Raw genomic sequence first — 24977 nt, 5'->3', positions numbered from 1 at the left:
TGTATCAATTAATCTGTCTATATACAGTCGTATCTTGATTTTGGAACAGCTTAGTTCTCGAACGTTTTGGCTCCCGAATGCCGCTAACCCGGAAGTGACCGTTCTGGTTTGCAAACTATTTTTGGAAGCCGAATGTCTGACGGGGCTTCCGCAGCTTCCGATTGGCTACAGGAGCTTCCTGCAGCCAATCGGAAGCCGCGCTTTGGTTTCCGAACATTTTGGAAGTTGAATGGACTTCCAGAATGGATTCTGTTCAACTTTCAAGGTACGACTGTGTGTGTGTGTGTGTGTGTGTGTGTGTGTGTGTGAGTGTGTGTGTGTGTGTGAAATTTCTGTTTTACAATTTAAAATACTATTTTTACATCCTAAAGATATCAATTACTTCTCTTCTTCTCTTTCCATGGTTCATTTTACATATCATAAATCCTTGCATATTTTCAGAAACTATACTATTATTACATCCATCATAACTTATTTACACTGTTGAATTTACCTTAATGCTGCCAGCGTTTTCAGCTGTACACAGTTATTTTACATATATTCAATAAACGTATATTCTTCTTGTTCTCTTATTCTATATGTTAAGTCCAAAAGCTGCGCATATTCTGCCAACTTAAGTTGCCATTCTTCTTAAGTTGGGACCTCACTGATAAATGACTTTAGGTGTCCTTTGGATTTTGATAGTCTTGCCTTGTCCTTGGAGCCTCTCTTTTGGTGATCCTAACTCCGGCCTGCCTTAAACTTTCAGAGAGTATATCTGAGCCCATCCAGATATGTTGCGGTGAGAGCATCCAGCCCTTTCTGGCTTCCATCCTGGAGGAGCTCATGGGCCCAGTGAGTTCTGGGTTCAGTGAAGTCCGTCTTCTCTTTGAAAAAGAGGTCGATGAGATCAGCCAAAACTTCCAAGAGACAAATGACACTGCAAAGCTGAAAGAGGTATGATAGCCACATGATGTGACCTTTGGTTCAGTCCCCACCTGTTCACCCAAAAATAACAGTAACCTGTCTCACAGGATTCTTTTAAGGAAGAATGGGATAAGGAAATAGTGCTGCCTGTCGAGAAGCCAATGTACAAGGTTACAAATGCTAAGCTACTTTCCATAAGCCGTAATTGTCATCTGTTTGTCTACAGCCATTAACTTCCTACTCAAAGGCTCAGAAAGAGCCAAACTACATAATTGTAAAGGCTGTGGCAGTATATATGGATTACTTACCTTAGAATTACAATTCTTAGATCATCTCAGGGTCATACTGTATGTGGCATTTGTCCTGTTGCTTGCCCTTTCCAGTTTACATTTACAGAAAGCAAGTAGCTAGTTGGGAGTAGTAGTAGTAGTAGTAGTAGTAATAATAATAATAATAATAATAATAATAATAATAATAATAATAATATATTTATACCCTGCCCATCTAGCTGGGTTTCCCCAGACACTCTGGGCGGCTCCCAACAGAATATTAAAAATGCGATAAAACATCAGACATTAAAAACTTCCCTAAACAGGGCTGCCTTCAGATGTCTTCTAAAAGTCAGATCGTTGTTTATTTCCTTGACATCTGATGGGAGGGCGTTCCACAGGGTGGGTGCCACCACCGAGAAGGCCCTCTGCCTGGTTCCCTGTAACCTCACCTCTCGCAGTGAGGGAACCGCCAGAAGTCCCTCGGCACTGGACCTCAGTGTCTGGGCTGAACGATGGGGGTGGAGACTCCCGGGTATACTGGGCCAGATTAAGATAGTGGCATCTGGGTAGAGGACCTTTTGCCCTTTGCCTCGGCTTTTGTTTTGATCAGACTTGCCGTCACCATCTGCCTGCTGTTCACATTGGGAAGAAAGTTCCCTGTGGTGGCAAATTTGAAGTTTAGTTTGATGCTATGAGCCCCTTGTCACTCACACTACTTAGCTCATTTGCACTCTCCTTATGGCATTAAGACAACTAGCCCAATGCCAACTAGGCCAATAATGGATGAGTCACATTATTGGTTGACCTATTCTATGGGGCTGACATCCTCAGAAGCCCAACTCTGCCGTCTGTTGGCTGCTAGGTCAGTCATTACCACTGGATCTTCAGGGCTCCTGAGGCATCAGTTCTTTGCCTGGGATAACACTCTTAGCCACTGCGTTTCACCAATGCAAAGTAGTTGCATAAACATTACTGAAAACTTATGGATACTGTCTTCCTGACAGAACGTGAAGCACCTGACAAGCCTGCCATACGACTCTGTGAAAATGGAACCTTGCTATCTGAAAGTCGACTTCCTTCAAGAGCATCTCCAGGACCTCAAGAGCCGCTTCAAATTCTATGATATTGGCTTGGTTATTCAGATGACCCAAAATGTCATGCAGGAGGTACTGTAAAATTCACATTTATTTTGACAGTCAGCCTAGATTTTGGTCTCGGTGCATGCACTCCTTAGTGTTGTCAGTGGCTCGACACACATTCAGATTACTGGCCAGTTTCCAGTGGGGTAGTATTGATTTCTGAGGTGTTAAGCACTCCCAGATGCTATCTGGAAAACTGTTTGCCCCATCAGAGCCAAGCCAGTATTCTGACCAGCTGTCTCAGAAAATCCAGATCTGAAGTTTGTGCCTTCTAAGCCAAGGTCCCTAAATTCTTAGTTCAGTTACTGGAGCAGGAAGTGAAGATTATAGAAGTCACTGTTGTATCAGGCTAGGGAAGGAAGTCAAGCTACTGGAATCTATATCAGACCAGATTGATGCAAAGACTTCATGTTGCCTGCCCATCGCAGGAGGTGATGTCACTGTTTCCTTCTGTGCCTGAAGAGGATTCACAGAGGATTCAGATAATCACTAGGCTAGATCCCATCCCCAGACCACGAGGTTCTTGATTTAAGCAGTAGAGTCTCTGACAGAACCAAAATGATGATGTACTACTATTGCCAGGAGTGCCTTAAGGTTCTTGTCGACAGATAGGTTCATCTTGGTGACTCTCGGAATTTTGTAGGCAAATAAATATGGCATCTATCTCTCAATGTGTTTATAGCTTATGGAAAATGCTGTATATACCTTTGATCACCTGCTGAGTCTAAGCCATCATAGGGATGCGGCCAAAGTATCAACAGCCATTGAGAAAGTCAAACTTCGTGTTCTTAAGGTATGCTGTTTATTTACTTATTCCTGTCCTCTGCAGGGGAAATCTAGTGGTGTAGTGTCTATTATAATTATATATATTACTACATTTAGACTGGTTAGACCAGTGGTTCTGAAAGGGTATGGCAGGAGAGGACGGCAAGTGGGGTTGGAAGACACAACGACAATCAAAGAGACATTTAAACATTTCAGGCTTGTTTCTAATAAATTTTGGGAATGAATCATGTTCTTATGTAGTCTCATTGTTTCATACTTTCAGTGCTCCCTCTTAGGAACAGACACTGCTCATATTATAAACATGCTCATATTTTATAAAGTAGTTGTGTTCTATGTTAAAAATCAAGCACTGCTGGGAGTTGTTTCTTTTTGTTTTCTATTGTATTTGTTAACACTTAAAAATTTGGCATGGTGCAAACCAATTTTTATTGTGGCCCAGAGGGAAAAAGGTTGAGAACCACTGTGTTACAATGCTTGTTACCCAGAGGTCTCCAAGCATCTTCAAACATATGTTTTTCAAAACACTAAAAAATAAACACATCCATGCAAACACACACACACACACACACACACACACACACACACACACAGAACAATCCCCCAACCCCCTAGTAATGGCCTCAGGAAGATATGACAACACACTTACAAAATAAATTATAATCTTGGTCTATCAGAAGCCTAGGAGAAAAGGCAAAATTAATGTATAGCCTGGACATGTTTCTATTTCCTAGCATTGTTAAGGAGCTGCTGTGTGAAGGGACACTGCCACTGAACCACACTCCCAGTACCAGCACTCCTGCAGCTACCAAATGGTGCGGGGGTTGTGAGGTGAGGGCTGTGAAGATGCCCCAGCAAAACAAGACTGACTCTCTTGCGTGTCAAGACCCCGAGGCCTCCCCCTTATGTTGAATAATAACAGGGGCGGCTCACCCAGTGGCGCGGGGCGCTGGGGCGCTGAGGGGCACCCCAGCAAGTGGGGGAGCTGCGCGGCGGCCTCCCTGTCCCTCCTCCTGGACACCCGCCAGCTGCACCGCTCGGAGGAGAGAGGTAAACGAGCGGAGCAGGGGCACTAGGACCCTGTTCCGCTCTGCAGCGGAGCTTTCCTTTTTTTAAAAAAAGAGTGGGGGGGGCGCGGCGCCCGAGGGATCTGCACCAGGGCGCCCGATGACCTTAAGACAATACTGAATAATAACACCTGGTCACAGTACCCTTAAAATAAGCCATAGCAGGATTTCTAGGCATTTCTGCAATATAAGCCATACCCAGAAAATAAGACATAGTGATAGGCGCAGTTCTGGAGGGCCCCAAGGAAGAGGCGAGGCTGGATGCGTAATAAAAAATAAGACATTCCCTGAAAATAAACCACTGTGGGTTTTTTAAAATGAAAAATAAATGTAAGTGTCTTATTTTCGGTGAAACACAGTATATTTTAGGTTAATGGGCAAATAAAGGCTACAACTTTATTGGTTACAGAATGTGAGTGGTATTGGCTTAGGCCAGGGGTGTCAAACTCAAATTCATCGGGGGCCGCATCAGCAGTTTGGTCACCCTCAAAGGGCCGGTTGCGTCTGTAGGACTATGTGTCCACTCTTTATTATCATAAATTATTGTCACTGCATTCAATTATTACTGTTTTTTGTAATAATGTAAGCTCATTCCCGCCCCCACACGGATCACATTCCTGCGTCGTGGCGCGTGTGTGGGAGGGGATGTAAACAAGGGAAATTTGAACAAAAGGTGGGGATCGACGGCTTCCGGGGGGGGGGGGCTCAACTAAACCTTCGGCAGGAAGGAGAAAGCCACTGCTGGGATTAAAAACCTGCAGATGGAAAGAGGGCTTCCCTCTCCTGCCCTGCGCACACCCAAACCCCGCTAGGCAGGATGCCACATGCTGCAACCCACCCCATGCTTTGGAGAGGGGCAGGAACATGCGGTGCAGCGCCAACTCCCTGCTTTGCTTTTGCATCCTCCCTCCTCAGCGCCAGAGTCCCTTCCCCTCGCGCTGAGGGAGGGCAGCGGATTTCCCGAGGAGGAAGGCGGCGGCAGCCCCAGCGGACGTGCATCTTCACCTCAGAGCTGCTCTTCCCCCCCCACCCGCGCTGTTGTCGTCTTCGCCGCCGCCTCTCCCTACCGGGACTGCAGGCAGAGGAGGCTTGAAAACCTCCCCCCCAAAAAAAATTTCCCCTCCCACCTACTCAAACCGCGAGGCGACTCCATCTGGAGCCCTACATCACGAGGGGCTGAGAGGAGGCGGCGGCAGAGCGGGAAGAGCAGGAATCCGTGCCGCCGCCGTCGCCTCCCTCCCGGCCGCCCCCCGGGGAGCAGCTCCGCCGGAACTGAGCAAAAGCCAGGCATCCCAAGTGTCTATGAGGAGAAAACGGGTGAAGAGGGAAGAGAAACCCGGCTCCATCAAGAGAGCGGCTGTTGCGCTTCGCCTACTTCCCCCTCAGGCTCACTCCGCGTCCCTTTCGCCCTCTCGCTCGCCCACCTCCTGGATGCAGCCAAGGAGAGGAAGGGAAGCGGCGGGCGGCAGCTCCCCAGTGCAGCCTCACTCGCTCTCGGAGACAACAGCAAAGCCTGCCAAAAAAAAATCCAGCGCTGCTCCGTCCCGGCACCAACTTTGCCGGCGGCGCCTGTAGGGCTTTCCTACCTCCTCGGCGGGCTTCCTCCTCCTCCTCCTGCATCTCACTTTCCCGTCTGGCCGCTGTGCCACCGCCTCCCTCAGCCTCATTCGAAATTGAAATTCCCTGGCACGGCTCCAGCGCCCCGGCCTCCGCCTGCAGCCCCGCCCCCGGTTTTGACCCTCGGCCAATCGCAGGCTCCAGAACTACTGTCAGCGGCTACTGTCGGCGGCAGCTACGCGGGCCACATGACGAGGTCTGGCGGGCCGGATTAGGCCCCCGGGCCTTGTGTTTGACACCCGTGGCTTAGGCACTGGAATCAAACCAACTATATCTGACTCCTGCCCACCATGCAAGTAGTCCAGTAAGGGTCAACCACCAATAGGGGGAGCCCTGTTGATGTGCATCAACTAAGAGCTCCCCCGGGGTCACCGAAGGGGTTGTGGCATGGCCCTAGCCCCTAGCCGGGCTTTGGGCAGGATCCACACCCCCAGATCCCTTTAACGGAATACCCTCAAAGAGGAGGGGCACGTGAAGGCCACAACCTCCCCTCACATAAACCAGATTTTCCCAATGCCAAACCACCAAACCTTACAAAGTTGTGACGATTGCTATGAGGCAGGCTAAAACCACATGGCTGGTGCCAATTTGCTAAGTGGGAAAATTCCTACCAGGCCCCCTCAACAGGCGACCAACCGAGGTCCATAGCAAGGCCAAGATGTCGAACACATGAAAAGAGGGCGGGAGATCTGCAGGAGCAGGAACAAGGAGGGAGATCCTCTGGCAGCTGCTTAAATGCGCTAAGCCAGTGTTTCTCAACCAGTGTGCCTCCAGATGTTTTGGGACTACAACTCCCATCATCCCTAGCTAGCAAGACCAGTGGTCAGGAATGATGGGAGTTGTAGTCCCAAAACATCTGGAGGCACACTGGTTGAGAAACACTGCGCTAAGCCATGCCCCTTGGCCAACTGGATTGACTGGCTGGGGTCCGTGACGCGACCGGGGGCTCCTTATGTGCAGGAGGCCATGTGGCCTGCCCGCAACACCGCCCCACAAGGAAGTGGAGCGGCTTTGCCAGTGTGTTCACACAGTTGCCACTTCAATGCTGCTCTGCCCCTGGCCAGGCGAGCTGTAGCGACGCAAGTGTTGGGGAGGGCAGCTCAGCAGCAGTGCCCCACCATACCAGGCACTCCTGCCCAATGCTAAGAAATGGAAATAAGTGTTCATAATACATATTAATAGATATTCGGGGAAGAAATATCTTCAGTGGATCTGAAGGACTCTGCAATGCCGCCCCATCATACTGGTCACTCCTGCTATTATTGGGTGTCTCATTAATATAATCATGCAACAGCTCTAGCTCGGTTGCAAAAGAAAACACAATTTCTGTTGTTTTAATAGTGCATGATAAATTGTGCCTTCCCTTTCCCCCCACAGTTATTAAAAGGTCCCGAAGCCCCGTCCTCCTTTGCCCCTTTCACCCTGCTGTAGCCATTTTGTAAATGTGTACTGTATCCTGTTGTTGATTGGAATGAAAGCAAAAATTAATCTTAGGTTTTCTAATCTACAAGATTAGAAACAATCTCAAGGTAGAGTAAATGTAATAAAAATGCGTCAGATGCTTCTTGTTTTATTAATAACACTTATGATAAGTGGTCATGAGTGATAGAACAAGGAATTTTTTGAGGAGGTGTGTGTGTGTTCACTCCGCACACAAACACACACATTTATATTTAACATGTGGTTTTTATTGGTTGTGTGCATTATACTTTGCAAGAACAAAAGAAGGGACTTGGTTAAAGCAGCTGTTCCCAAAGGCTTCCAGAGATAGTTTGAAGAGAAACCCTGATTGCGTCTGTGCACTGATTTTGGATGGGATTTACGTTGATTTTGTGTAGGAAGGTGGGAGATGTTTGCCAGCACATTCAGCTGATTCTTTTTGTTTGTTTATTTTTAAATTGACAGCAATATGACTATGACAGCAGTACCGCCCGGAAAAAGATATTTCAGGATGCCTTGGTCCAAATCTCGTTGCCCACACTTCAGAGGACATTGGCTTCAATGTGTAAGCCGGTAAGTTTGTTGTTGTTGTTGTTGTTGTTGTTGTTGTTGTTGTTATTTAGTCGTGTCCGACTCTTCGTGACCCCATGGACCATAGCATGCCAGGCACTCCTGTCTTCCACTGCCTCCCGCAGTTTGGTCAAACTCATGTCCGTGGTTTCAGGAACACTGTCCAACCATCTCGTCCTCTGTTGTCCCCTTCTTGTGCCTTCAATCTTTCCCAACATCAGGGTCTTTTCCAGGGAGTCTTCTCTTCTCATGAGGTGGCTAAAGTATTGGAGCCTCAGCTTCACGATCTGTCCTTCCAGTGAGCACTCGGGGCTGATTTCCTTCAGAATGGATAGGTTTGATCTTCTTGCAGTCCATGGGACTCTCAAGAGTCTCCTCCAGCACCAGAATTCAAAAGCATCAATTCTTCGGCGATCAGCCTTCTTGATGGTCCAGCTCTCACTTCCATACATCACTACTGGGAAAACCATAGCTTTAACTATATGGACCTTTGTCGGCAAGGTGATGTCTCTGCTTTTTAAGATGCTGTCTAGGTTTATCATTGCTTTTCTCCCAAGAAGCAGGCGTCTTTTAATTTCGTGACTGCTGTCACCATCTGCAGTGATCAAGGAGCCCAAGAAAGTAAAATCTCTCACTGCCTCTATTTCTTCCCCTTCTATTTGCCAGGAGGTGATGGGACCAGTGGCCATGATCTTTGTTTTTTTGATGTTGAGCTTCAGACCATATTTTGCGCTCTCCTCTTTCACCCTCATTAAAAGGTTCTTTAATTCCTCCTCACTTTCTGCCATCAAGGTTGTGTCATCTGCATATCTGAGGTTGTTGATATTTCTTCCGGCTTGGGATTCATCTAGTCCAGCCTTTCGCATGATGAATTCTGCATATAAGTTAAATAAGCAGGGAGACAATATACAACCTTGTCGTACTCCTTTCCCAATTTTGAACCAATCAGTTGTTCCATATCCAGTTCTAACTGTAGCTTCTTGTCCCACATAAAGATTTCTCAGGAGACAGATGAGGTGATCAGGCAGAATGTGTGCACAGTGGCTGTGTCTAGTTTGCAGCAAGTACACGGCTTTTTTGGGGGGGGGGAACGCCTGTTGTTTCCCCTTGTGGGGCCTTCAGCTGAATTCTGCCAGTATTGGTCCTTACAGCAAAAATGGTAAGAAATAGATGCAGGTGGTGTAGCTGTCTTTACAAAGGAGGCATGAAAGCAGCCGATAAGAGAGATGGAGAGAGTAGTTATTAGTACAGACCTATCTCCAGGCTCACTATGTTATTGAGCTAGTCTAGGGATTCTGTCCGTTTGGTTTGCTGTATTTGCCAAATGATACCAGCCCTTTCCCCCCTTTTCTCTCAAACTCGAACCAGTGCTCTGGGTTTCTCGCCTCGTTGGAAGGAACTCTGCTCCCTTGGCTTGATAACTGTTTCCTGCAAATCCCCCCCCTGCTCCCTGTGAAATTTCTTTTGGCACAGAGCTGGGTCTTTCACACATGCTGGGTCTTTCTCCGATTAGCTATAGTCGGGACGTGGTCCTTTTAATCCTCTTGACATTGTGTCTCACCACACAGGAGCTTCAGAAATACGAGCAGTTCATTTTTGCCGAGCACAACAACGTGATCCAAGTCGAAAACGTCTACGAAGAGATTTTGCTGCAGACTTTGCTCGACGAAGCCCTCAAAGGTAATTTCGCTTTCTGTGACAAAATGATAATAATCCCGCGAAGTAAGAAACTGGCAGCGGCTCTCGAGTTAGGATGTTTGACTTTATCCATTTAGTTTCTTCTGGGTGGGCCTCCTTAGATGGCCCCTGTCTCTACAGGTTCCACCCCCCCCAAAAGAAACCTCAAAATTTTTACAGGGTTGGATGGTCTGCCCTACTGCTGAGCAGTTCTCGCCATTATAAAGTTTATCCTAATCTTTAGCTAGAATCTTGTTTCCTGCCATTTTTACCCATTGGTTCTACTCCTGCCCTCTGGAGCAACACAGATCGACTCTGCTCCGTCTTCTAAGATGTCTTCCTGACCCTTAATCTTCCCCCTAGCAGGCTGAACTTTTCAGGGGGTGGGGCTGGAGACAGTCTAGGCTCCTGAAGCCATGCCTTATCACCCAGCCAATACCTGCCCCCTTGTTTCACACACCAAGCTCTTGATGCCACCAAGCCCACGTTCCTGACCTACTTCTCACAACCACATCAAGCAGGACCCTAGCCTTTGTGTGTCCCCCTTTACCTCCAGCCAAGCTCTTGCCAGTCCCCTCTGCCCTCTAGACTTAGCCAAGCTTATTCAAGAGTGGGATTCAAGGACAGAAAACCCAGCAAGACCAACAATTTATTTGGGAAGGGACAATCCCCACCTCCTGGGTTTTCTAGGATTGTGTGTCATTTTCCTGCTGTCCTCTCCACCCTTACACATCCTTTGGCTGAATTTCTTTTATCCACACTTGTTTTTTGTTTTTGTTTATTTCCTGCTTAGTGATAAAAGAGGCTGCCCACTTGAAGAAACATAACCTTTATGAGGAAGTGCACTTGACTTGTGAAAGTGTTTCCAGTCTGAGTGATCTAAAGACCCCTTCGGGATCAGCACAAGCCAGCCCAGCTAGGAAGTCTTCCGCCAGCTTGATAGAACCACTGGCTACTGACACTCAGAGTAATGAAGTGTTTGCCCCAGAAAAATTGGATCAGGATCGATGCCACGAGGCTAGGAACAAAAATGAAGAGAATTCCAGTACTCTATCTAGCATTCCTACTGGAGGAAGGGAAGAGAAGGTGGACCCGCAGCTTTCCAATGCAATAGAAACAAGTTTGGGTGGAAGCACAGAAAGTGAAAATAAGGTACCTGTGGAAGAGGAAAAGCTTCCGGTTCTTGGAGGTGTGGATGAAATAAGAAGATTGCTGACTGTGACTGTCGAACTGCCGGCAGATCCTCCATCTGAGAAGAAGGAACAAGTTCATGAAAGTGGGCTTCTAACGCCACAAGAACCTGCAGAAGCGAAGGATAAGGAAGAGGAAAAGAACGTAGAGGAATGTCAAACAGCTGAGATGCATGAACCTTCTGAAGTGTGTATCCCACCCAGCATAGAAGCTGCCGATACAAACACAACAGCTATTTCTCTTCCACCCAGTGAAGAAAGTGGTCATATAAATGTGGCACGAATTTCTCTTCCACCCAGTGAAGAAGGAGATTATATAAACGTGGCACGAATTTCTCTTCCATCCAGTGAAGAAGGAGATTATATAAACGTGACAAGAATTTCCCTTCCACCCAGTGAGGAAGGGGACCATATAAATGTGACAAGTGTCTCTGGGGAAGCACGCTATATTACTCACCCGGATCCTTCCAAGGTGTGTGAAGAACTAGGTCTTTGGCAAAACCCAGGGGCAGAGTCTGAGACAAAGATCAGCGTATGGTACACAGATGTGAAGAGTGACAGCCCTGATCACCAATCTCAAACAAAGCCAGGTGCTGAAAGTGGAAAATCTGACCGGAGGGAAGGAGACCCTTCCCCTCTTCCTCGTGTCCCTATAGAAGAGAAGTCACAGGTAGAACAAGATGCTGAAAGTAGAAAGCATGTGCAGGAAAGAGAAGAGCTCCCTTCTCTTCAGTCAGTGCCAGTGGATGACCATTTCCAAACAGGGCATTATGTTGAAGATCCAAGATCTGGCTTGCCGGAAACAGAAGTCTCCTCTCTTCATTCTGTTCTGACCGAAGTGGATGCTCTCTCCTTCCCCGGCTGCTCTGCCCAAGCACAAGAGACCATTTTGAATATTGCAAAGTTTGCAATAGCGTCAATAAATCTGCCAGTTTCTCCGGAAGCCAAAGAGACTGAAGGTAGCGATGCGGAGGTGCCAATGAATTTAGACTCCAAAGGCTCCGGCTCTGCTCAGGAGGAAGATTTGAAGCAAGCAAGGGTGGCTTTGCCAAGTGCAGATGCTGAAGATGCAGTCGAAGGGGGGGAAGACAGAAGGGGAGATGCTGGGGACAACTGTCCTGAGCCGCAGTCTGAGAAATGAAAAAGGTTATCTTGGATATATAAAGCCCATTCTTGCAGGTTTTATGATCAGAGTACCCTTAAAATTAGAAAAGAGAGGCCTATTCAAACTCTCAAATCCTATTCAAGAGCACTCGTACATGCTGAATCTCCATTTCCTTGAGAATGTTGATAGTTTGAATCATCTTTCCGCTGCCACTTAACTACTTCTCGTTCATCATTCATTCCCACATCTTGGAAGCTGGCCTCCAAAGACTACTTGCTCTCGCCAAAGTGGTGAAGACTTGAGTGACCTGTCAGCGACAGAACTCATTAAACATTTGAAATAGCTTTAAAACTGAGAATATATTCATTGAGGCCGATGACCCACTCATGTGAATGAGACTTGTAGCAAGGGGTCAGTAGAACTTACAAGGACCTGATAAAATCAAGTAACCATTAAGGGGAGAGTAAAAATCTGCATGAAACATGCTAAGAAGAAAATGCTGGGAAATCTTAAATGATGGGGTGAAACAATTTGCTTATTGGAGTCTTGCACAACATAGTTGTGCATATAGTTTTGACCTTTGATATAGCTGAACGATTGCTTCTGTATTTAAAAGCTTTGGCAGATTTCCCACCCCACATTTGGAAGATATTTTGACAGTGGAATGGTCTGATTCCATTCCTCATAGTTGTGGTTGCTATATTTAAAACTGCTAGAATAGTTGGGGCGGGGGTTCTCTATCCTATTCTTCTGCACCTTTTGCAGAGCACTTTATACCTTCTCTCCAAAGAAAATGACAGATGTTTACAGCAACTTGTAACCCATGTCTACAGCTAGGTGCTTTAGCCAGGGCCATAAAAAACAAAACAAAAATAAACCAATTTCTGTCTCAACAGCCTACGTTCTATACCAAGAAGAGCAGCATTATGCAAAAATGCATATATTGTGCAAAATAAGGAGATTTGCATATTTGTTACATTACATAATTTATTCCGATCCTTTTAGTCATGGGAAATGTGCACGATGTCAGATCACCCCGGTGCCTTTGCACTTATTGGTTAGAAAGCTGGAAGCCAGAAGCAGACCTCTTTCTTAAATGAGCAAATTGAGTAGAAAATGGCCTGCACATTTTCTCTTGTACCTCTAGAAATAAAAGGTCTAGAGATTTACCTTTTCTTTTCTTTTTTAAATGTCAAGTTGAAAATCCAGGGAGGGGTCCTGGGACATCCTAGAAGCAGGGACAGGTTACAGTTGTCTCTGAGACTCTTTTTTATGGGTTTGTGGTTAAATATGCTGGTTCAGGGGGGGGGGGTGTCGCCTCAAGTGGCATAAGCAATGGGATTTTGAGACATGCCTGGAGAGGATTTAGGAGGGCCTGGCAAGGGCAGAGTCGGAGCAGCACAGAAAACTTGTATCGGATGTGATCGGATGTGTGGTACTCTCTTAGTTTTTGATACACCCACTGGAAAGTTTGGCATCGCTACCATGATGCAAGAATAAATAAATAAAAATAAATAAAATAAAATAACTGGACCTGATGGAACTAGCTCTGAATTGGCTGTAGATTAATTAAAAAGTTACTTCAGTTGAAGAGCGGTAGACCCACGGGTGCAGAGAGTTGGCAACTTACAAAAAACAACAACCCCAAGAACCATATTGCAAATGTGTCATAAGACGGACTGGAGTTAATTTGTATATTTTAATAGCATTTAATTGATTTTGCGTATCTTGAACATGGCAGAGATGAAAGCTATCATTGGTGAAAATATAAGTTAGTGTACAGTATACTTGACATTCACATCACATATGAGAAATCTGAAAAGCCATTGTCTTGGAGAACCTTTATATTTGGATTTTAAAATGATGAAAGTTCAGCATTTCAGTGCGGGTTTAAAACAAGGGACGCAAGTTATTTGGTAACCTGTTACTCATACATCTCAGTTTATCACTTTTATCCTGAGAACTAGAAACTTTTACAGTTGTCCTCTGAGAAGCAATTTCAGCCAGATTTCTTTTCAGGCAAGTGTGCGTAGGATTGCAGCCTTAAATATTAGGAACCCTTGATGTCTTAGTGGATGTCTGCCTAAATATGCTTGAATTGCATACACCTGTAATTTTGTTTCTGCAGTCACAAACCATTGTTTACTATTCAAAAAGTGTTAACAAATGAAAGGATTTTTGGAGATATTTTATGTCTATTATTCCATTTCCCCACATTTGGAGTGTCCTCTTTCAGAAGGTAACGCCTGGGATCATGGTTTCCCCCCCCTCCCTAAACAAGTCACAGTTCCAGGTTTGGGAATCACAATACTCCAAAGAACATGCCTTGTAGCTTACAGTAGAGGAGGAGGAGGGAATCGGGAGTGGCCTTGCAGTTACGCACCAGAATACTGCTTGTTCACAGTAAGCTTTGGTTTCTGGCTTACGACGATGTGTACAATACATGCTGTCATTCTGCTTTCCCTGTTTGGCTTCAGGAACTGGAGCTCTATAAAGCTTATTTTGTAATCAAATCCTAACCCTGTTTCTTTGGAAACGAGTCCCACTTGTTTTGGTTGGGAATGCTTCCACCTTCTAATGAAGCATATCACTGCAGTGTTAAAAAGGCAAATCCTTAATTCTTCTGTTTAATCTTTCTCATTGGAGGTTTGTTATTGGACTAACCAACTCGTATTTTAAGTTGTGCCCCCCTCCCAGTTTTGCTAATTCAAAAGTTGACTTTCTAAGAAAAATTCAAACCAACAGCTAATATGTAATAGCTTCATGTGTAAAGAATTGTTTTCCCATGGGCAGGGTTTTTATGCGGGTTCTTCATTTCATCTGATTAACTGTTCTGAACAGATAAATTATGAAACACAGTGTAATGTTTTTAACTTTCTTCAAGTACTTAAGCCAAAATAAAATATTATTATCTCTTCCATTGTGTCTTTTCTTTAAAAGGTGATTTGGTACATATGAGGAATGTTAGATCTATCACATAATTTATTCATACCGTCATGTACTTTCTATAAAGGTTGTGCTCCAAAAGTCCTAATATTTATGGGTGAAAATTAAATAATGTTTGCCCTGAGTCATGGTCAAAATTGAGTTTGAACCGCCCACAGCAATCTACAAATTGCTCACCCACAATCCCATTCCTGCCTTACTATGCTAGAAGGCGCTTCTCTCATATCCTGGTGTTCTCTTCTTTGGAGAAAGATATCATAAAATTTGCACCTAATAATTCATAATGTCTACCCAATGCGATCAAGACATTCAAACTGTTGTCACAGATACTAAAATTTGTGTATTTGAAGATCACTTTACAAACGCAGCTGCTGGAATTGATCGATGTAGACTTCCAACCTCAATTTGCAAAACTACCAGAGTTGTGATCGAGTAAATAATAAATGCAAGTTTTTAGACATTCTAACTAATCTTACTTGTGTTAAAAAAAGCATTTAAGAATGCACTTGGTTTTCATGAATGTGAGTAGAGCAGTAGTTTGCAACTAGGGTTTCCAGACTCAATAGAGGACAGGATTTCTGTGCCTTTAATTGCTCTGCTCTCTTTTGAGTCTGGAAACCTTAAAGAGAAACCAGCAGACCCTTTGTTTAATTTCCAAGCAAAGGGTCTGCTGGTTTCCAGACTCAAAAGAGAGCAGGGCAATTAAAGGCACAGAAATCCTGTCCTCTATTGAGTCTGGCAACCCTATTTGCAACTGAATCCTGGATTGGTGCTCTGAGCGCCGCTGAAGAAGGAACATTGCAAAACTGAGCATTTGCTGCAGCTTGATGGTGGATTTGCATGGGGTGGGGGCAGATATATATTTTAATTTTAGCAAACCGGCCTTGTTCTGAACCTTAGCCTGCAATATCAACAACAGACTACATCCCAAGGCTGCTGCAAGTCACCCTCTCAGTCACCCAAACTTTGTGATATTTACACCCAAACCTTGCGATATCATGAAAACAAAATAGTGTAGTGCTGAGAACTAGTATCAGAGATATTGTCTCAGCCTTTTGGCTAAGATCAAGTGCCCTATCTGTTCTTATCAGTTTAATATCTGATATGTCCTGTATTTGAGGACTATATATTAAATGGTTTTTTTGGAGCTGGGAGATGGAATAGGGGCTCTTAATCTCAGGATCGTGGGAGCTCCACGTTGGGCATGGGATTCCTGCAATGCAGGGGGTTGGACTAGATGACCACTAGGGTCGTTTTCAACTCTACAAATTCTTTCATTCTATGATTTCCGCCCCGAGGGAAACGCTGCAAACGCGCCTCGCAGGGACAAGAAGGATGGGCTACTCTTTCCTTTTTAAAAAAAATCTCGGTACGTGACATGTCACGTTCAAGCTGGGGGCGGGGCCTGAAAAGAGGCGACTGCGTCCGTTGCGCGCGCAACGCGCGTTCGGGCCACGTCTCTGCATCCGGGAGCGCGTTGGCTCCGCCGCCACGTGATGCGAACCTTTCTTCCCCACTGGCTGGCGAGCGGCGCGAGGGTCACGTGGCCGGAAAGGAAAACCCGGAAGCGGCCTAGAGGCCGGATCTCGGTTTCCTTGGCTACGACGGAGAAGGGCGGGAGGGGGAGGAAAAAAGGGCTGGTCCCTTCTTATGTCGCGGCGGCGGTAGCGGCGGCAGCAGTAGCACCACCGCTGAAGGGATGGCACAAAGCCGGGCCTAGCGAGGCAGCTGCCGCCATGAGCGGATTAGCGGTTGGCGGCGAGGGAAGGAGCGACGGCGGAGGAGGCGGCGGCGACTCCTCTGCAGGCCGCTGGGCTGGCTGGAAACTGCTGGCCTTGGGCCTCCTCTCCGCGTCCTCGGTGCTGGCGGCAGCCCCGGCCGTGCAGGCCATGGGCAGGGAGGAGAAGCGGCGCCTCGGGTAAGAGCGGCGGCATCAGGGGCGGGAGGGAGCGGTGGGCCCACCTGGTCGCCGGCCTTGTTCCGCCCCCGGGCAGGTCGCCCTGTCAGGGAAGTGGCGGTGCTTTCTTTGCCTGTCACCAAACCCTTCCTGCCGAGGTTGGGAGGAAAGGCGAAGCCCGAGCCCGACTTCTCCTTATGGTTCTTTCAGAAGCTATTAGGGTTGGGAAGGGACCCCAGGGTCATCTAGCCCAACCCCCCCCTGCAACGCAGGAATCTCAAGTCGTTCCTGGCAGGCGGCCATCCAACCCTTGCTAAAAAACCTCCGAGGAAGGAGAGAACCTGCGTCAAACGAGTCTCCGTATTCATGGGTCTCGTAGTCCGCGAAAGGGGGACGGGGGGACACATAACCTGACACGGTTCGCTTTCGTTCTTAGAATCATAGAGTTGGGAAGGAAGGGGTTCCGAGGGTCATCTAGCCCAACCCCCTGCAACGCAGGGATGTTTCACCCAGCGTGGGACTCGAACCCACGAACCTGAGGTTGAAGAGTCTCCACCCTTTACCGACAAATAAATAATGTGTGTCACTAAGAAAGCAGGCTGCAAGATAAAGCAACGTGTGTTGAGAAGAGGGCTCAGCAAGCGTTGCAAATAAAGCCCCCCTCGGCTTGGTAGCCTGTAAACGTGTTTTATTAGTCTTTGGTCACTTCTCTTCCTCCTCTCAGCCTCTCTCCTCTCCCTGCCTGGTCGCCAGGAGGGAGTTCCTGTTTGTTATAGGTGACTTGGCCAGTAAGTATTCAGAAGTCTGAGATATAGAGTGGCAAGTGTGTGTGTGTGTCTACACCAAAACCACCCATTTTATAAATAAATGTTATACTTCAGGTACAACTCAGAGTTGGGTAGTGGTGCAAGTAAGTTTTCCTCTTACAACTTTTCTATTTCATCATGCAAAATTCTCCAGAGGTGAATTTGCTACTTTGCTTCGTTTTTTGTTTGGAGGAGTGAGCACTTGCTCATTTGTCTACATATCTACATAGGCATATACTGTATGAGAGTTGAGGCTTCGCTTACAGTAGACAGCTACACATGCTTGAGCTGAAAGTTCGTGAAAAATAAGTTAGCATTTCAAAGGGGAGTGAAGGTCTAATCTTATGTATCTGTTGTTAGCTATTTGAGGCTCATCCTGTTACTGTGGGAAATAAAAGTTTATGGACCTTTGGTCTGATTTAGCAAATCATGAACCCCATGAACTGGGGGTTTCCTGTTTCGTAGGCTGGTTTGCTAGAGCAGTACAGCTGGCAAAGCAGCCAAGTTGGCAGCTGGTATGAAAAGTGCCTCTGTATTCATCCAGGTGATAGAGATAAAAAAGCATTTCTTGCTTCTGTAAATGCAATTCTTTGTATGTTTACTTGGAAGTAAACCTCATGCTTCAATGAAACTTGCTCTGAAGTAAGTACATAAGACAGCAGCCTAAAGGTATAATCTTACACCAATTTGGGAGTGCATCTCATTGAATTCACGGGACTTCCTTCTGAGTAAACATGCATATGATCAGGGTATAGAATTGGTTAAAATGATGCTTAGTTAAATAAACAGCAGCAGTGCCCTATTGAAGTAATGAATTGTCCGTAAATTGAACAATGATTGCTGACAAGGTGGATTATTAAAATAAAGGATTAAAAGCTCATATATGAAATTTCTTGCTCCAAATTGTTTTTATGTTTTATTTGGTGTTTATATTTTTAAATTTGTTGTTCAAGGTGAGGAAGGGGCAGGACAGATACTTAAAGAAAGGGCATGTGATAATGCATGTGATCATGTCAGAATTGCGAAGAGACACACACAAAGAGCAGAGCCACGAATGTTTTGTTTTATGCATTTTCTTTAAAACCTGCTGTGAAAGCAAAGGAGGTAAAGGTGGAAGCACTGACAATAACCTGTGGGATTTTTCTGCGACTGTCAGTGTGAAATATGCCATCTATCACACTTCCTACCTTGGACAAGTTATGCAAATATTCAGTGTTGGTTCATTATTTGTGGCAACTGTTGGCAACAGACTTTCCCAACATGTGCTGTTCTGAAAAATAGCGCAAAATGGGTGAGCTTCTAGTACTTATTCTTAGATACAGGGTATAGAAAGATGAAATAGATTAAAATGGCCCAGTAGATTATAGGCATGCATTGAAATTCTTGTGGCTAGGGAATAAAAGCCATGTGAATAAGCTGGGCTGAATCTAGACACGTCAAAGAAGTGAGTCAGTTAAATGCCTTGTAAGCTCATACAGGGAAATCCAGTAGGGAAAGACAGGACTCCACAGCGCCATCTGGTGTCACAGTGTTATATCACATATACAGCACATATAAATGCTTTTTCTTGACCAATCTAGCTGAGTCCCTGGAGGGCCCAGGGAGCTATGTTAATCAGTCCAAGTGGGACTGCACCATCCCATTTTCAGACTTACCCTTTCACTCATGCCTTCTTCAGTAATTAGAGGAAATAAGCAAGGATCTTTTCCTACATTTTGTAAGCCATAATTTCAGTTCCACCAACCTTGTTCCCTTTAGAAGTTTAGATATTCTGAACTACAACTGCTGTCATCCCTATAATTTGCTTTGCTGGGTTTTAACTGAATATACTTTGTCTTTTACAATACATTGCAGCTTTAGGTAGTATTGTTTTCCTTTATATCCTGAACTTTTTTACTACATGTTGATAGTCTTTTAAATTCTCTTGGAGCAGTGGCCGCTGAGGCCCACTGAGACTGGTAGGGTGGAAGTCAGGGAGGCCGATCAGTACATGGAGCCGGAGCCAATGACAGGCAGAGCAAATGGATTCCAGGTTTGCCTCCATCATCCTCCCTACTGAGGTCTATAGGAGCAACAGTTCAGGAGGCAGAAAGCGACAGGCAGTGCCACAAACCTGGTATGGTTGAAAGTAAGAAAGGCAGGCAGATAAGGGTGGACTGAGCTTAGTGCAACAGTGCTCTGCTTGACATAATGTGACGAATTGTTTCTGTTTAAACCTCATGGTCAGAGAAGGTTTTACTTGACTAGCTAAATCATTTTCGCTTTGTCTCTTCTGCAGGAATCAAGTAGTGGAAATGTTTGATCATGCCTATAGTAATTACATGGTGAGTAAAATGACTATATGTACTTCTAAATAATTGCTTCTTTCTGCCTTGACTCAGTGTCCCACTTCACAAATCACGTTAAGCCATATCTTAAAACAAACTATGATATCTGTGGCTGAGCAGTGTTCTGGTCCATGGTGCTCCAAAGTTCCCACTTTGCTCCTACTGCCACTGTGACATCGACAAATAATCCAGAGTCGAAACCCATCTTTGTGGCATGTTTGAAGAGAACCACAATTTGCTCTTCACTCACTGATTGTGGTTTGTTCTGGGGAAATAAAGTACAAGCCTAGGTTCAGATGTCACAACAAGTCAGACTCGCAGCCAGCATCTTGCAGCCACATATTGTTTGTTCATATTGAACCATAGTTTGTTTTACACTACGGTTTAATGTGACGTGTGAACCAGGCCATTCTGAGAGAGAAATACATACATAAGGTATAAACATAATGGTCAACAGGTGATGAACTTGATTATTTTTTAGGATTATAATCTTGTGTTCTAATCCTATATTGGAAGCCAAGTTCAGTTGCTGTTAAGTGACACTCCTAGACTGCAATGAGGATATGGTTGCGGTACTGCATAGTCTTAATAGGATTTACTTCTGAGTTTGGTCTGTAATGTTGCAGCTATAAGTACTTATGCACCTGATTTAGTTGTTACACTAAACCATGGTTGAGAAAGCATAGTTGTGGTTTGGTGTAATGTCTGTACAGTATTCACAGACTAGCTAGCAGACTAAAATTGGAAACATGATTTGAGATGGATCAGCATGTCCTTACAGTTTGACGTGATACCTGAATTAAATTGTAGTTGTGACTGTTGCTCCCCAGCTGGAATAAAAATAAATACAGCGAAACTGATTTAAACCTTAGCTTGTAAATATTAGGAAGCTCAAATGATGGACTATGGTTTGCATTAACCATGATTTAGTGTGCTATCAAAATTCAGCCAAAAATCTGTGAATTTGTCATAGTGTGATTACTACAGGGTTTTTTATATTTGCTTTTTGACGCCACTTAGATCATAGATCGTAGAATCATCTTGTTGGAAGGGACCATGCGGATCATCTAGTCTTGCAATGCAGGAATCCTTTGCCCAATGTGGTGCTTGAACCCACAGGCCTGAGATTAAGAGTGATGCTCTGCCAACTGAGTTATCCCTTGGGGCAACTTGCACCTGCTTAAATAGCTATCTCTTGAGAGTTACTTGTACACACCTAAGTCTCACATCTATTAACTGTTCTACAGTTAATAGATGTGAGAATTGACTAATCTACATAAAACTTATAAATAATGCCAATAGTAGTTTTTTAAAACCTAGCAGAGCACTTAACATATTAGGAATGCTATTTTTATCCCCTCAAGAGCCTTGTGATGTAGATGATCCTCATTTTACAGGTGAGAACTATGGCAAAGGGAAAACACCTGTCTGCCTAGCTAACAAGGGCAGTTTGATAAGATGTTCTGATAAGGTTACCTTAAGTTATGTTCTGATAACTTTTTTACCTTATGTTTTGATAACAACTAGCATGTCACAGGTACCTGGGACTGCAAGCTCTGTGATCCAGCAAGTTCCTGGTTGAAATCTCACTCCTCCCACAAATTCTCCATCTGTTGCTAGGGCAAGCCCCCCTTCTTTTTATTACGCCTCTGTTCAGTGAGGGCAATAGTAATCTTCTTACAGGGGTATGGTAAACATTATTGACCCAGTGTATGAAAAGCACTTGGAGCATGTAGTTAGTTCAAGTGGGCCTCTGCAACAACAAAATGTTGCAGTGATGATTGCTACGGTTCAGGTTTCCAGCCACACCATGTCTGCTGAGCATAGAATGCACACACCGGTGCCCCGTCCCAGCTACTTTAAAATCATGGCTCTGTCGTTTTATTTATGTGGATAATTTTCGCTTCTGTTCTTGGGGACACATAAAAATAATTCCTCTGTGTAAACCAGAAAATTGTCTCTAGACATTTAGATGGTGTTTATAGACCTGTCTTTCTCTTTCTCAGGCTTCGATTTCCAGTCTCTCCATTCCACTACCCCTCCAAAAAAAAACCCAACCCTCTGGTTGTCCAGTTTATGCTCTGAACAGTCAATTTTATGTGGGCACTGATTTGACTAACTATGTTTTTTACTAAATATTTTTGCAAACCTCAGAGTTTCCCTAAATCTGCTGATACCATCTCCTTGTACATAGTTCACTCCGGTTTGGCAATAAGCAACAGTGGTCAAAGTACTGAATCTGAATTAGAGTGTGGGATTATTGTTAAGAAGGAGCTATGGAATTCAAATTTACACTGCTTGGTGTGAAATACAAGTGCATATAGCAGCTTATTCATTGTTTGTGGTTGTGTGTATTGGCTTTATGCTGTCTCGCTTACTGACCTACTTGTGCATACTTGTAGACACAGGCAGTGCTTTTTGCTCATGTACAGTTTACATAAATGATGCTCTGTGGTTATGTGTTTATGAATAAAATGCAGTCTTTGAGACAATGGTGCGGATTTGAACCCTAACTATTGAACAATCTATGGCCTTTTAAACTGTGTGTTGAAAGGTTGTTGTTTTTGTTTGTTAGTATGTTATGTATTTTTGTGTTTTTTATATTGTAAACCACTTTGTGATCCTCTAATGAAGTGTAGTATAGAAACACAACAAACAAACAAACAAAGTCAATTGTGTATAAGGTGTTAGGAAATGTCGTTCAGTAGACTTTAAAACTGAACCTCTGTTGTGGGACGGTAACGCCATAGTGAGCTGGGATTGTTCTTTTTGCAGGGAAACCATGGCTTTGTGTTCTACATTTGTAGCATGAAATGTTTGGGTTATGTGGAAGCATGACTTGGCATATCCTGGAAGCTTTAAAGTCAAAAGGATATGTATTTGCCACGTATATTAGGGTATTAAATAAACAAATTGTATTTATTGTGTTTGCGAACCTGGCAAGCGAGATTATGGATTTGAACTTTATCAGACGGTATGATTGTGATGTGTTCTGCAGGCTGCCATAAAGTGCTGATTTTTACTGCTGCTTTAATTTTGTTTTGTTTTGAGGGTATATCTGCTACATAGCAAACTATAACCGATGTTCCCATTATTAAACACAGTATATAACAGGAAGCTTTCTGCCTGTAGTTAGTAGTGCAATCCCATACATGTCTAGTTAAATATATGTTTCATTGAGTTCTATGGGGCTTGTTCCAGGTTAGGATTGCAGCCTAAAAATAGCTGTTTTCCATTGGGGTTTTATAAAGAATTGCACAGGGCTCGTAACCTTGCACCAATGTTGAATTTTCCACACTTTTATGGGGCGATGCTAAGGAGGTGCAAATACTTCTATTAGCTTCCAAAGAAATATGAAATGAGATACAAACTTGGAGATCTCAACCGTCAGTATCTGTATTATTTGGAGAACTTCATTGTTAATAGAGTGGCCACAGCTTGGGTAACATATTTTGTATTCAATACACATATACTTGCATGTGTTTATATGTGTATGTTTCAGCAATCACGTCTGTTTTGTTGTTCCCTAACCACCAATGTACCCCAAATTTCAGCATACTCTTTCCACTTTTTTGCCTTAAACAGGAACATGCCTACCCAGCCGACGAGCTCATGCCTTTAACTTGCCGTGGAAGAGTTCGTGGTCAAGAACCAAGTCGTGGAGATGTGGATGATGCCTTGGGAAAGTTAGTACTTCGAAATAATTCCAGTTTTATGAAACAGCAAAACCTTGTTTCAGGTGTGGTGCTGTAGAAACACAGCCCTGCGTGCCAGGGTGGATTTGATTTAAATCAAACTGATTTAAATCACGATTTAAATCATGATTTAAATCACTACTCAGTAAGGCTTGATTTAAATCATAGTTGATTTAAATCATAAAGACTAATTCTTGCTGGTATAACTTTATTATGCAAGTAGATGAAGATTTTTAGAATAACAACTTTTCATATTAGTTTTTTTATCCCCAGTTTAATAGGTTAATCATTCATATTTGGACAACTTTACTGTTGTACTTAGGAAGGAGAAAAATAATATTACCTTAATAATAACAATTTAAATAGATTTATTCAACTGAAACAATAACATTTCAGCAAATGTTATTTGCTTAAACAAACATCCATGTTTGTTAACTAATTTGGCTAAACAAAAACAAAATATATATATTTTAAGAAACTTAGACTGTCAGCCCAGCCTACACATGAAAAACTTAAATACTGTCCACTCCAAACAATCAGAAAAATATTGTTTCTATTCTATTCACTGAACTTCTTGAAACTTAGCACTGAAGGGGTTGCTTCTGTATTCATAGGTTTGTAGAACAATAGGATTAAGGTCTGTTTCTCAACTCTGTTCATGTTATAACATTTTTGCTGTGAAGAAGAGGCATGTGATCTCTGTTGAGTCAAATTCAGTTTTGAGAACTGCAAAAGTAAACCAAGCACCTGTGATAATATCTTGTAGGCAGAGAAACTGCCCAATAATCTTACAAAAACCTCTGGAAGAGGTGAATGGATTAATGGAATTTATTTACCCCAAAAATTAAACATATACAACCTTATACTACATAATTAAAAAAACTAATCTTTATTTCATGATGGAATAACCTTTGGATGGTAATATGTTTTCCTCAAAAAGCATTTTATTTAAAAAAATCCAATTTAAATCAAAAAAATCGATTTAAATCAAAAAAATCCGATTTTTTTGATTTTTTTAAAAAAATCATTGATTTTTATCCACCCTGCTGCGTGCCTTATAAAGAAATGCACTGGGAAATGCATTCATTTCCACAGTCTTTGGCTATAATAATGTGGAAATAACCCCTGTACCCAAGCACTTTGTGGAATCTTCATTGAGAAGTGGGCCCTGCCCATGCAGTCTTTTTTTGCCACAAAAGGTTGCATAAGCAGGATCTGTTTGGGAAGGCTTTTGTTCATAAAAGCTCTAGTTTACACTAAGGGTTTTATGGAAGGTAGAGCAAAGCTCTCCTCCCATGCCACACAGCTTGCAAAGTTTGTATTGTGGAGTCATAAGTGAATGCCACTTCCTCCTTCCTTCTAGCTATATTGCTTCATGGCTGGAATAAGTTGGAGTTGGTTACTTCCTTTATGGTCTAAACCACTGAGCCTCTTGGGCTTGCCGACTGGAAGGTTGGCGGTTCGAATCCCCGCGATGGAGTGAGCTCCCGTTGGTCTGTCCCAACTCCTGCCAACCTAGCAGTTCAAAAGCATGCCAGTG

At 44.0% G+C, this 24977-nt stretch overlaps 2 protein-coding genes and 1 pseudogene across 3 annotated transcripts in view; all 3 read left to right on the top strand.

Moving 5' to 3' along the window:
- The window catches only part of NIBAN1 (niban apoptosis regulator 1), an 89034-nt gene extending 74350 nt beyond the window's left edge, over nucleotides 1–14684 (top strand). Inside the window, exons 9-14 of the mRNA XM_035123412.2 lie at nucleotides 749–936; nucleotides 2183–2344; nucleotides 3000–3110; nucleotides 7690–7797; nucleotides 9363–9474; nucleotides 10265–14684. Of these exons, the coding sequence (XP_034979303.2) occupies nucleotides 749–936; nucleotides 2183–2344; nucleotides 3000–3110; nucleotides 7690–7797; nucleotides 9363–9474; nucleotides 10265–11802 (2219 nt within the window). The 3' untranslated portion in view covers nucleotides 11803–14684. The remainder of the gene's footprint in view (nucleotides 1–748; nucleotides 937–2182; nucleotides 2345–2999; nucleotides 3111–7689; nucleotides 7798–9362; nucleotides 9475–10264) is intronic.
- Nucleotides 14685–15751: 1067 nt separating this feature from the next.
- Nucleotides 15752–15891, top strand: LOC118089602 (U2 spliceosomal RNA; annotated as a pseudogene).
- A 302-nt stretch (nucleotides 15892–16193) lies between these two features.
- EDEM3 (ER degradation enhancing alpha-mannosidase like protein 3) overlaps nucleotides 16194–24977 on the top strand; it is a 36419-nt gene continuing 27635 nt past the window's right edge. For both annotated transcript variants that reach the window (XM_035123415.2, XM_035123414.2), the window contains exons 1-3: nucleotides 16194–16630; nucleotides 19694–19739; nucleotides 23328–23428. In XM_035123415.2, the coding sequence (XP_034979306.2) occupies nucleotides 16209–16630; nucleotides 19694–19739; nucleotides 23328–23428 (569 nt within the window). In that variant the 5' untranslated portion in view covers nucleotides 16194–16208. The remainder of the gene's footprint in view (nucleotides 16631–19693; nucleotides 19740–23327; nucleotides 23429–24977) is intronic.

The sequence above is a fragment of the Zootoca vivipara genome, chromosome 7 (genome assembly GCF_963506605.1).
Source record: "Zootoca vivipara chromosome 7, rZooViv1.1, whole genome shotgun sequence".
NCBI lineage: Eukaryota > Metazoa > Chordata > Lepidosauria > Squamata > Lacertidae > Zootoca > Zootoca vivipara.
This window is presented reverse-complemented; position numbering and strand designations above follow the sequence as displayed.